At 51.8% G+C, this 12,767-nt stretch overlaps 1 protein-coding gene across 1 annotated transcript in view; it reads left to right on the top strand.

Moving 5' to 3' along the window:
- Positions 1 to 12,767, top strand: part of PPP1R16B (protein phosphatase 1 regulatory subunit 16B) — a 106,805-nt gene that overhangs the window by 82,554 nt on the left and 11,484 nt on the right. The window contains exons 3-5 of the mRNA XM_052650949.1: positions 4,469 to 4,539; positions 9,316 to 9,461; positions 11,677 to 11,780. Coding sequence (XP_052506909.1) covers positions 4,469 to 4,539; positions 9,316 to 9,461; positions 11,677 to 11,780 — 321 coding nt within the window. The remainder of the gene's footprint in view (positions 1 to 4,468; positions 4,540 to 9,315; positions 9,462 to 11,676; positions 11,781 to 12,767) is intronic.

Genomic DNA, 12,767 nt, shown 5'->3' on the forward strand with positions numbered 1-12,767 from the left:
CCTCCAGGGAAGCCCTGAACTCTCGTCTAAGAGCAATGTGGAGCCAGGAGAGAGTTTTAAGTAGGGAGTGAGAGGAAGCGACTTTGTGTTTAACTTGTCCCTTGAGATGTCTCTCTATGCCCCATGGGGACTGCGGTATTTCTGCTGTCCTGGCTGTAGATCTCTGAGCCCCTCTGTCTGCAAGAAGAGGCTTGGCCTGGGACTCAAGGGCCTCTGATGCTTACAGAGCAGAGGTCACTGTGGCCACGCTCCCATCCCCCTCCTCCCCACACCAGCCTTTAGCCCAGCTCTGAATACTCCAGCACTGCTGGTCGCCACGCCTGGCCCCGGGGGCAGGAAAGAGCAGTCTTGTGGTCAAGAGTCTGGGCGTAGAAATCAGAGTCTGATTTCCTCTACTCAGTCTTGTGCGGCGGTGAGCTGTACTTCCCTGACCCTCTATCTCCTTTTCTCCATAGGAGGAATGATCAGACAGGAACCCATCAAACAAAGCAGTTCTGCTTCGACCCGGGTGCATAGGAGGGGCTCAGTAAAAAGACAGTGTTGATAGAGGAATGACTTTTTAACATTAAAATTTTTTTATTTATTTTTGGTTGCACTGGGTCTTCATTGCTGCGAGAGGGCTTTCTCTGGTTGCGGTGAGCAGGGGCTTCTGTCTAGTTGCAGTGTGCGGGCTTCTCACTGCGGTGGCTTCTCGTTGCACAGCACGGGCTCTAGAGTTGTGGACTCGGTAGTGGTGGCACATGAGCTTAGTTGCCCTGTGGCAGTGGAGTTTTCCCGGACCAGGGAATCAAACCACGTCTCCTGCATTGGCAGGCAGATTCCTAACCAGTGGACCACTGGGGAAGTCCAGAAGAATCATTTTATTGTTGAACCCCAGAGGCAGGAAAGCCTGGCTAGGTCCTGGATGGTGGAGTCTTTGCTCCAGTGGGTTGTGTCCAGAACCAGGCTCCCAGCTAAAGTATAAGAGAACCAACAGAGCGGGGCCTTGGGTCATGACTGTCGACGGCTCCTTAGAGACGGAGATGACTTGTCCCACCTCTTGGGCTGAAAATAACTGCCCGACATTGGAGTAATTATATGTCTTAGGTTCCCACATCGCACAGAGAACACCCCAATAATTACTGCACACAAAGACTGCTTTTGGCAGCTGACACTAAATTTCTGCCTCAGAGAGTGTCTCCCAGACTGGAAGCCTAGTTCATCAGTCACCTCCAAAGGATTTGAACCCTGGCCTAATGGGAGCAGAACCTTCCAGAGCCTTCCGTGCTGCACAGGGGCACTGTGGTCACTTCTCTTCCAAAGGCCAGCTGTCAGGCCCAGGACACCCCTTGTGGACAGGCTGGGCCACAGTGATCAGTGGCTTTGCCATAGTGTTCTCAACATGGCCTTGAGGCTGAGACCAGTACTGTCTATCCGGGTAGGAAGTCCCCATGGGCCGCGCTGAATACTCCAGATGTGAGCCATTCGGGTCAGCCCTACAGGGTGGTCTGCTGTGCTGAGAGATGGATAAGCTGTGTCCTTGGACTGAGCTAGGAGGTCACCAAGTAAGTCAGGGTCCTGGAAGGGTTGTTGAGGATTAACTGTGTGCCAGACCTCAGCAGTGAGTGCCAGGTCACAGCAGACAGACCCAAAGCCCGCCATGATTACCCAAATAGTTATGTAATTATGGTTGTGATAAGGCTATATATATGAGATATGTAGATGCTGTGGGTGTGCAGAATGGGGGAGTACCTTCATCTGGGAAGTTTTAGCTGAGATGTAAAGGATGAGGAGTGAGACAGGTGTGTGTGTGTGTGTATGTATGTGTGTGCGTGTTAGAGATGGAATGCATGGCTGTGGGTGGATGGATGATTGGTGGATAGGTGGATGACTGGATGGATGAATGGATGAGGGTGGGTGGATAGATGGTGGATAGGTGGATGAATGGATGCTGGTGGGTGGGTGGATGGGTGGGTGGATGGCTGGATGGATGCATGGATGCAGGTGGGTGATGGATGGTGGATGGGTGGATGAATGAGTGAGGCTAGATGGATGGATGCATGCAGGCATGGATGACTGAGTTGTCCAGGTAATGGAAACAGGCAGTGCAAAAGCTCAGAGATCAAAGGAGATTTGGTGACTCTGTAGCTGACAAAAGACCATTGTGAAAGGTGTTTGAAATTTAAGAAAAAGACTGGAGAGGCGGGTAGGTTGGGAGTACTGTACAACTGAGCAAACTCCTCTGCCCTAAGGGGAGTTCTCACAGGCCACAGTGTGAATGAGCGGTCCCGCTGTAACGTGCGACATGGAGGCCTGCAGACAGGGCAGACAGCACGCAGACCTTCTACACCATCGTCAGGGTTTTACACTTGTTTCCAGAGCTGCAGGGGGCCACAGAAGGGTCTGAGCAGTTGGTGATGCAGTTAATTTCCATGTGTAATGCCCCAAAGCAGCGATGTCCAATAGAACTTTCTGTGAAGATGGGAAATGTTCTATTTGTGCACTTTCTAATATGGTAGCCACCTGTAGTTGTTGGGGGCTTCCCTGGTGGCTCAGACAGTAAAGAATCTGGCTGCAATGCGGGAGACCTGGGTTCGATCCTTCGGTCAAGAAGATCCCCTGGAGTAAGAAATGGCAACCCTCCAGTACTCTTGCCTGGAGAATTCCACGGACAGAGGAGCCTGGGGTCGCAAAACAGTCGGACATGACTGAGCAACTAACACTTTGGCTTTGTAGTTGTTGAGTCCTTAAAATGTGGCCAGAATGACTGATGGAAGTGAATTTTGAATTTTTACAAGTTAACATTTGAAAAACCCCAAGAGCTCGCTGTGGCCAGTGGTTCCCTAGTGGACAGGGAAGCTCCAGAGGACCTGAGTGTAAACTATATATAAGCCCTTGTCCCCCTGACCCGTAGCAGTGATGAAATCATCTCGGGCAAGTCTGTGGGAGATGTGTCACCTCTTGCCAGGAAGTTGGGTGGAAACTTCAGCCTCCCCCTCGCAGGGGGGACTGGTCACACTCAGGCCGAGGGTGCTGCTGGGCCTGTGGTTCCTGGATCTGAGCCTAATGAAGACAGCCCCCATCCCATTGAGTTTCCAGAGACCTCATCTCCCTCCCCTGCCTCCTCTGGGGTTGCCCGGCGGATATTCAGTGTGCAGAATGGATGGCCTGCCCTCTACCCTTCACAGTTCACTCGAGTTTGTCCCCCTGACAGCAGAGGCAAATCGGCTAGGAAACCACAGTGGCCCTGCCCCAGCATGTGGGTGGTGGCGTGGAGACACCGCCCCCCATGGGCATTAGGGGGCGCGCACTTCGGCTAGTGTTTTGAGGGAGCCCGACAAGGTGGTGTCTCAGATGATAAAAGTATCTGCCTGAAATAAGGGAGACCAGATCCCTGGGTCGGGAAGACCCCCCACCCCCCACCCCCGGAGAAGAGAATGGCTACCCACTCCAGTATTCTTGCCTGGAGAATCTCATGGACAGAGGAGCCTGGAGGGCTATGGTCCATAGGGTTCATAGGGTCCATAGGGTCCATGGACCATATCCCACCAGGCTTCTCTGACCATGGGGTTGCAAAGAGTCGGACACAACTGAGATACTCACACTTTCAGACTAGGTGGGCATGGGAGGGGCTCTGAGAGGCCAGGGCCGGCCTGTTCCCGCACTTGCAGGACCCTGGCCTCTGTCCCTGGCTTTCTCAGCATCATGAGGGCCTCACACACACAAGCCAGCTTGTGTAGCCAAGTTTCTCCATTGGCTCTGCAAACAGCCACGCTGTGGTCTCCCCTTCAGCCTAGAGGTGCACTTTCTTGCTGCGTGGTCCACCCTTGGGAAGCTGGGTCTAGGGACAAGGCTTGCGCAGGCTCTACATTCGGCCCTGGAGCCATGTGAACAGGGAAGGGTAAGATGGGCCAGAAGGGTAACCATGGGCTTCATCCCACTGGCCTCAGGGACACCTCGCCCTGTGGGGGTGGCCTGGCTGGAGACTGACCAGAGACGGGTAACCTAAAGCGTGGAGGTCTGTGAAGGGTCTTGCAGGGCTGTTGGATTTGCTCATTGGATGTCGGTCTTTCGTTTCCCAAACTGAGTTGCACGAAGGCAGAATCCACACCTCTTGCTCCTTGGTGTATCTCACCACTCTTCCCCACGATGGCATACCGTAGGTGCTCAATATGTGCGTACTGCCTTAATGAATGAACTCACTGATTCCTCCCTGTGCTGTGGTCCAAGTCTCTGAGTGGGTAGACTTGAAGTACAGAAGTTGTGCCCGAATGTGTGTGCTGACCCCTGCATCTTTCCCTTTGCACTTGAGTCCAAGATGCGAACTAGGGTTTGAATGGGTAGGGGAGGATAGAGGCAGGAGGTTTGTAAGGAGTAAATAAGACTGATGGTGCCAGGACCTGGAGGACAGTGGGTCTTACCTGGGTCCCCCGCACCCCTGCTCATGGAATGTGTGACAAGACAGTCACCTCTTTCCCCTCTGTTGCAGTGCGCTACTTCCTGAAGAATAAGGTCAGCCCTGATTTGTGCAATGAAGATGGACTCACTGCCCTGCACCAGGTAAGGACCCACTGGGACCCCTGACTCCCTGCTCCCCACCTAGACACATGCCCCATCTCCCTGCTTTTTCTTGCCCAGGACCCTCAGGGAGGAGGGGGAGGGGAGCCGCAGCTGCCACTTCTGAAAGGCTCTTGTCTGCCTGGGAGACGAGTGTGTCTGTTACAGACACGCCCACAGAGCCCCGTGCCCACGTGCGTGGCACACACACTGCCTCCGGGGACAGGGAGCCTTTGTCCGCTGCATCCTCACTGCCTGGCAAAGTGTTTGACACACAAAGCAAGTTTGTTCGGAGCTTGACAGTGTATGAAGCACATTTGTTCACACCCACCAAGGCATCCGTCCACCCTGGTGACAGCAGTGATTGACAGGGAGGTTATGGGACCGGCCTAAGGTCACACTGCTTTGGACTCTGGTCAGGAACCATGTGCTGTCATAACACACAGCCTCTTTAGGGCAGTGAGATGGGCCCAGACCCCCGCTTGGCTGGGGAGGGGCTGCTCTGGCTGACATTTCTTATCACCTCACGCTGCAGCAGCCCCTTCCCTGGGCCCCAGCATTCAGGCATCCTGCCCTGATCCATCCTCCGTGCTGTGGCCGCAGGGATGCTCGGACCCAACATCTGCTGATGTTACTCAGAGCACTCCCGTGTCTTCACATAACACTAAGGGTAAGGAGCACCCCAGTGTCCCTGCGGAGCTGGCCATGCTGACTGCCAGGCCTTCAGCTACTTGACTTTTTGGTCCCTTGCACACACTCTCTGCTCCCCATTGCATCTCACCCAGTGTTTAGGTGCATGCACAGCTAGAGTCTGAGAGCTGTGTGGTTATATCCTCTGAGCACCTCTGTCATTCCAGCCAGTGAAAGTGGAAGTCTTTCAGTCGTGTCCGACTCTTAATTCTCCAGGCCAGAATACTGGAGTAGATATCCGTTCCCTTCTCCAGGGGATCTTCCCAACCCAGGGATCAAACTCAGGTCTCCTGCATTGCGGGCAGATTCTCTACCAGCTGAGCCACAAGTGAAGTCCAAGAATACTGGAGTGGGTAGCCTACCCCTTTTCCAGTAGATCTTATTGACCCAGGAATCGAACCGGGGTCTCCTGCACTGCAGGCAGATTCTTCACCAACTGAGCTATCAGGGAAGCTTTCCAGCCATTAGTGGGACCATTTAATGTTGGTCTCTGGTTACCTAAAACTGTGTACTGCACGAGGGCAGAGCTCATCATGTCTCTTTCTCATTGGTGTATCCACTTTGTCCCCCACCATGTCGGCATACAGTAGGTGCTCAATATGTGCCTGCTGAGTTAATGAGTGAACAGGCTGAACCTCCCTGCACCCTGGCCCAAGTGTCAGAGCAGGTGGACTTGAAGGCAGCCTGGCCAGGCTCTGGAAGCCTGGGCTGGTGAGACCATCTCCGTCTCCCTCTGAGGGCAGGAAAGGTAGCCACTGCCCTACCCATAAGCCCCAGGGGCAAGTCCCCACCCTCAGCCATTGGCTTGGAAGCTCCCTGTGTGTCCTCTTGGCGTCTCTTCCTGTCTCGTAGGGCTTCATGTATCCACAGAGTCTAGCTGTGTGACCTTGGGCAAGTTGCTTAAGCTCTCTGTGCCTCATTTTCCTCATCTGTAAAAGAGGCATAACCAGTACCCATGTCACTGGATTGTTGTGAAGATTAAATAAATATACATAAAACCCTATAAGCATCATCTGACACTGGATAAATATTAGATATTATTATTATGGAGGGACTTCCCTGGTGGCTCAGATGGTAAAGAATCTGCTCACGATGCAGGAGACCCAGGTTCAATCCCTGGGTTGGGAAGATCCCCTGGAGAAGAAAATGGCAGCCCACTCCATTATTCTTTCCCAGGGAATTCCATGGACAGAGGAACCTGGTGGACTGCAGTCCATGGGGTCACAGAGTCAGACACGATTGAATGATTTTCATTCATTCTTATGAAAATCTGTCATATGTTCACTTCTTAACAAAACAACTTCACATATGTGAAGCGTGGGTTGATCATCACAAGAACTCTGAAATACTATTATCCCCATTTTACAGCTCAGGAAACTGAGGTTCAGGGCAGCACCATCCAATACAGCCTTTATGAGGATGACATGTTCTGCACATCGACACTGTCCAGCACCATAGCTTCTAGCCCTACATGGCTACGGAGCCCTGGAAATGTTTTTCTGAGGATTCACTGAGGCAGTGCATGGCCAAAAGTTAGCAAAGTGCATGGCCCTAGTAACTCCTCAAAAAGCGTTAACTCCTATTATTGGCAATGTGACCTATTACTATTACTGCTGTTCTGGGGCCGTTGTTATTGTTGTTCATTGTCATCATCACTACTGCTCCAGGTCAACGAAGGAACAAGAGCTTCCTATGGATTTTCTGCTCTTGGCAACAGGGAGCCTTCAGAGGTTTTGTAAACTGAGAGCAGCATGGCTGGGTTAACAAGGAAGCTCTCTCTGGCTGAGGGTGTGTGAAAGGGGAGTGACAGGGAGAGAGATGATGAAGCTCGGCCAGGGCAGTGGGGATGGGGACAGCAATCAGATGTAATCCACAGCCGGTGATGGACTGAACGTGGGAAGTGAGGGGGCTGGAGGAGTCATCCGGTGCCAGGTGCCATGGCCCACCTTGGGGAATGTGGGTGAGGACGCTGCCCCCCTCCACCATGTACCAGCCCCCACTGCACCAGTCCCAACCCAGCCCCCACTGCACCCAGGTCCCAACCCAGCCCGTGCTCAAGTCGTTTCTCAGCTGCAGACTGGCCCAGCCCCTGGGCATCTTTCTCACATGACTGCAATTCTATGTGCGAAATCACTCCACCTGTCCACCACCCCAACTGTCTTATTTCTGCAGCCCCTCGTGGTTGGATCTCTGGCCCTCCTGTCCCCTCACCCCACAGTCTGGGCTGCTCCTGGCTCCTCCTATGGACCAGGCCATCCCAAACTCATCTGCCAGTGACCGCCTGCTGGGGGACCCTCGCCTTTCCAGGCTGCCTCACTCTGGTGCTTTTGGCGCCCTCTGCTGGCGGTACCATGCCACTGCACGTTTCTCTCGCCCACCTGAGGCAGTGCCCTGCTCCACTGGGTCACCCTTGACTCTCGTGTCCGGAGAGATGCCCCCAGACCCAGCCAACCTCAGGTCAGATGGTGCATAAAGAGAACCTGGCACCATCTCTTCTCATTTCCTATATGTCCCATATGTCCAGGGCTGACCCCTGATTCTTTTTCTCTTTTAAAAAAATATATGTATGTATTTGGTATGTATATATGTATGCATGTATTTGTTGTGTATGTACGCATGTATTTGGTATGTATGTGTGTTTGGTATGTATATGTGTGCTTTGTTCGTATATGTGTGCTTGGTATGTATGCATGTATTTGCTGTGTATGTGTGTGGTATGTATGGATGTATGCATTTGGCTGCACCAGGTCTTACTTGTGAAATGTGGGATCTTTTAGTTGTGGCATGCAGGATCTAGTTCCCTGACCAGGGAAAGAACCCAGGTCCCCTGCATTGGGTGCTTGGAGTCTTAATCATTGGACCACTGAGGACGTCCCTCTGACCCCTGGTTCTGCAGGGAATGGGGGTGGGGGCTGTGGTGCCGCTCCATCCCCGCATCCCCCTGAGGCCCTGGGCTCCCACAGGTGCCCCCGCTCTTTCTGCTAGCATCCAATCACTTCTCCCCATGCCTGCAATCACTTCTGTAGGTCAGGCTGCCATCATCTCTTAAATGGGGTGATTTTGACATAGTTCCTCACTCTCCCTCTTCTCCCTCCAGAAGCTTGTGATCGAAGTCTGTTCTCCGCATGCAGCTGGAGGAGGGATTTTTTTAAAAAACAAGTTTGAATTGTGCTGCTCTTCTGAGTATAACTGCAGCATCTCTCGTGCACTGAGGGCAGAGCCGTCCCTGGATGGGCAGTTCTGAGCCACAGGTCCGCTGCCCTGTGCCCTGCTGGTTTCTCCGGAGGTCATCTGAGATCCTTCCTGCAGCCTGCAAAGTGGCTCCCTGTCTTCTGCCTCCTCTGTCCTCGCTTCTCTCTGCTCATGGCCCCAGCTTGAGCTCCCTCTGTCCCCTTGGAATCTTTCACTCTCCCTCGCTGGAGTTTGGGGGCTCCAGTGACTTTTGGAGCCCAGTATCTCTCTGCGAGCTGCCTTCTCATTGGGGCTGACCTACATGTGGGAGGGCATGACATGGCTCTCTCCTCGCAGGGACTCTGTCAGGACCCATTAGAGCCCTTGGGTGGAGCTGGGTTTTTGCGAGGAGGCTTCGTTACTTGGGACTTCCCCAAGAACTAGCTTCTGGGTCAGAAATTCCTAAGTCAGAGGTTTCAAACTATAATCTAGGGAGGCCACTGATGGGAAGAGGGACCTTCTCAACACCCCCACCCCCACACCCCCCAGCTTCAGCCTGAGCTGCCCTGCTTGAATTTATTGGCTATCTAACTTAGAGTTCTCCTTACAGTTTTGTTTGAAGAAAGCCTTCCGAAATTAAAAAGTAAAGGTTTTAAAGCCTCATTTGAAATTTCATCCCATTCCGCCAACATTTGTGAAGCATCTTATAGCTGACTTTATTCTTTATATTATTTTATATTTTTATCTTGTACATTATTAACTCAGAAAGGTTCAGTGGCTTGCCCATGAACACACAGCATGCACGTAATGGAGCTGGATTCAAACTCAGGCAGCTTGGGTCCGTTGTCCTTCTTGGGAACTGGGTGTGCCCTCGTCGTGACCTGCCCGGAGCTGACCCTGCCTGTGTCCACCTTGCAGTGCTGCATCGACAACTTTGAGGAAATTGTCAAGTTGCTCCTTTCCCACGGTGCCAACGTGAACGCCAAGGACAACGAGCTGTGGACGCCTCTGCATGCTGCGGCCACCTGCGGCCACATTAACCTGGTGAAGATCCTCGTTCAGTAGTACGTGCCCCTCTCTCCCCCAGGAGCAGCCTTCCCTCCGCCTTTGGTTTATTTATTTGTTTTAATTGGAGGCTAATTGCTTTACAATATTGTAGTGGTTTTTACCATACACTGACATGAATCAGCCATGAGTACGCCTTTGGTGTTTTTCCGGGTTCTTGTTTTTGGTGTCGGGGCGGGGGACTTCCATCTCTCTCTCTTTTTTCCTGTCTCTTTGATGCCTGTCCCTTTTCTCCCCACATTCCCTTTCCATCCCTGTGTCTTTCTCTCCTGTTTTCCCTCTCTGTCTCTTCTTTCCTCCTTGATCTCACTTTGTCTTTCCCCCTGTGTCTCTCTTAATTCACATTCTCTCTCTTTTCATTCTCTTCCTTTCTCCCGATATGATGCTCATAAAATACGCAACACAATTTACCATCTATGCATCCAGGAATAAATCCCGTTTGGTCATGGCATATAATCCTTCTACTATGCTGCTGAATTTGGTTTGCTAGTATTTTCTTGAGGAGTTGTGCATCACTGTTCATAAGGGATATTGGTCTGTAGTTTTTTTGTAGTGTCTTTGGCTTTGTATCAGGGTATGAGTCTCTTTCTTTTCATCTCTTTTTCTCTGTCTGTCCCCACGAGTCTGTATTCATCTCCATACTTGTGTGTTGTTGCCTTTTTTCTTGCTATGAAAAAGCAGGCATATTTCCTTGACTCTGCCCCCTCAAATCCCATCCACGTGCTTTTCTCTGGGGCAGAACCTACTTTGGGGGACACCACATAGCAATGTCTTCCCAGGGATAAGGCCATTTCCCTCTGTAGAGTTCTAAATGGTCTCCCCCCAACCCTGAACTTCTTTCCAGTCTGCTCAGGCTCTGCAAACACAGAGAAGAGGCAACCTTGAATTTCAAGTGTATTTCATTGAGTTCATCTAATGATTAGTGGGCATTTGAGCTGGGCCAAGCCCTGTGCTGGGCACTGAACACTCAGGGACGTGAAAGTCCTGAGAAACTCAGCAGGAAATTAGGCGATTTCAGTCCCAGAACTGAGACAAAGCGAGATCAATGGTGGCTGGAGTCCCAGGACCCAGCACCTGAGCACAGGGATTCAGGTATAGCAGCCAAGGGCAAGTGGCCTTTGGCAGAGGTCTCAGCAGAGCAGCCAGGGTCCATTGGGTGGCTGCTTGGGTGATAGAGATGCTTTCCTGGCTCAGAGAGGTGGATTAGCTTACCCAAGAGCACACAGGAGCTCAGAGAGGTCCCAGGGGAGGGCTGTTAGGCCAGAGGACTGGCAGGTGGCCCGTGCCCACACCTCTGATGAACACCTGGGTGTGGCTAAGTCTGCAGGGGCATCAGATGGCCACCATCCAATCAGAGGTGATGCGAGAGGAAAAGGGAGAGGATACCAACATGGTACCAATCCCCAGCGCCAATCTGTACCAGAATCATGGGTTTAAAATGTGTAATCCTCAACCCTGCCTCATCCTCTTGAGAGACTCTGTTTCAGGAGGTCTAGAGTGAAGCCCAGGAAGCTGCATTTTATTTCAGTGGCGTCTGAGTGATTGTGCCACAGGGCAGCCCAGGACCATGCATTTTGAAGCCACTGGCCCCAAAGGGGAATTCTCCCACGGGGTCCCAAGGCTCTCTCCTGCCCCATCCTGGTTTGCCTTTGGAGAAGGGACTTAGAGGAGGAATTGGGGGTATCCTTGGGTGTTTCTGCACTTGATCTAATATTGAAATAGGACAGGGAAAAGTAAAAAGAGCTGGCCCATGAAAAAGCCAGGTTTCCATCTTGAACCTCTCACATCCTAGCTGTGTGACCTCAGACAAGTAACTGACCCTGTCTGAATCTTGTTTTCCCTTGAGTGAGATGGGGCCAATAATACTGAACCAAGAAAACTATTATGAGGATTATATCAGATGATGTAAAGGGCTTAGATCAAGCCTGGCTCTTAGCAAATGCTTGGGAAGTGGTGCTACCACCATTAATTTTGTCTTTTCTTATTTGACATCTATCCTCAAGTGCCCACCTGCTGGTTCAACAGAGGAGGAAGCTGGGGAAAGTGGCACAGCTCTCCTGAGATCCTGGGCATGCAGTCCTTGCTGGGCTGCACCGTGGTTGGGTTGTGGGTGTTGGGGTGCACAGTGGGGTGTGGGTGAGAGGCTGGACAGTAGAGGCAGTCAGACCAACCCTCTGCACGTTCCTGGCCCTCACCCTGGTCCTCTCTCTGCAGTGGAGCCGACTTGCTCGCTGTCAACTCCGATGGGAACATGCCCTATGACCTCTGTGAGGATGAGCCCACCCTGGATGTCATCGAGACGTGCATGGCGTACCAGGGTAAGGGCAGGGCCGCTGGCTGTGCAGTGGGCTGGGTGTGGGGCTGTGGCGAGCATCTCTCAGATCAGCGCAGGTGAACAAGTTACCTAGAGGCATGCCCATCGCTTAGTGCTCAGGACCTGGGATGGGACCCCACGAAGGTTGTTACCCACGTGACAGACAAGATGCGAACACAGAACAAGCCTTGGAAAACGAGCTGTGCACAAGGAGGGGCGTGGCTGTCTTCTGTGTCACCCACATGCATGGGCAGCCTCAGCTGGCCCCGTCTCTTCAGCAGCTGTGACAGTTCAATTCAAAACATCCACAATAAAGATATATTCCCATTTGGGAAAATACAAAGTCAAGAACATTCACGGCTGCCTGCTCTGTGCCAGGCACCACTTGGGCTGCCAGGGACCCCAGATAAACAAGATGTGGGCTGTTCTCAGCTCACAAATGAGCTTCAGAGAGGAAACAAATGCAGCCCGCCCCCGCCACCCCAGTACATGCTCCTGAAAGGCCTCCTCTTTAGAAATATATCTCAAATCCAGACCCTGGACTGCAGTCTGAGGTCCTCCCCTCATCTCTGCCCATGTGTTTCTGCCCAGATGGCTGGAGGAACCTCCCTTTTGGCCTGCCCATTCCCTGGCGCTGGAGCTTTCCCTGTCCACTTTCTGTAGAACTTCCTAATAATTTTTGTGCCTGTCTGGTGAATCTATGGACCCACCCCTTCTGTATTTTTAAATGCATTTATCAAAGCCATAGGATTATAAAGGAAACCACTGCTATTAAAGTAGGGCTCCTCAAATACTTTTAAATGTATAATATAGAAACTTCATTGATTCACGAAACAATAAGATAACATGGTGTGAAAATACCTATAGTTTCTGTTGGTGACAAAGTCATGGGCACTGCCAGTTCTACTATGAATTTAGACTAGAAGGAAATGCTATATCTCATTGAAGTTAGTGAAAGTAAGACTTCTGGTGGTCCAGTGTATAAGAATCT

This window comes from Budorcas taxicolor, chromosome 13, assembly GCF_023091745.1.
Source record: "Budorcas taxicolor isolate Tak-1 chromosome 13, Takin1.1, whole genome shotgun sequence".
Classification (NCBI taxonomy): Eukaryota; Metazoa; Chordata; class Mammalia; order Artiodactyla; family Bovidae; genus Budorcas; species Budorcas taxicolor.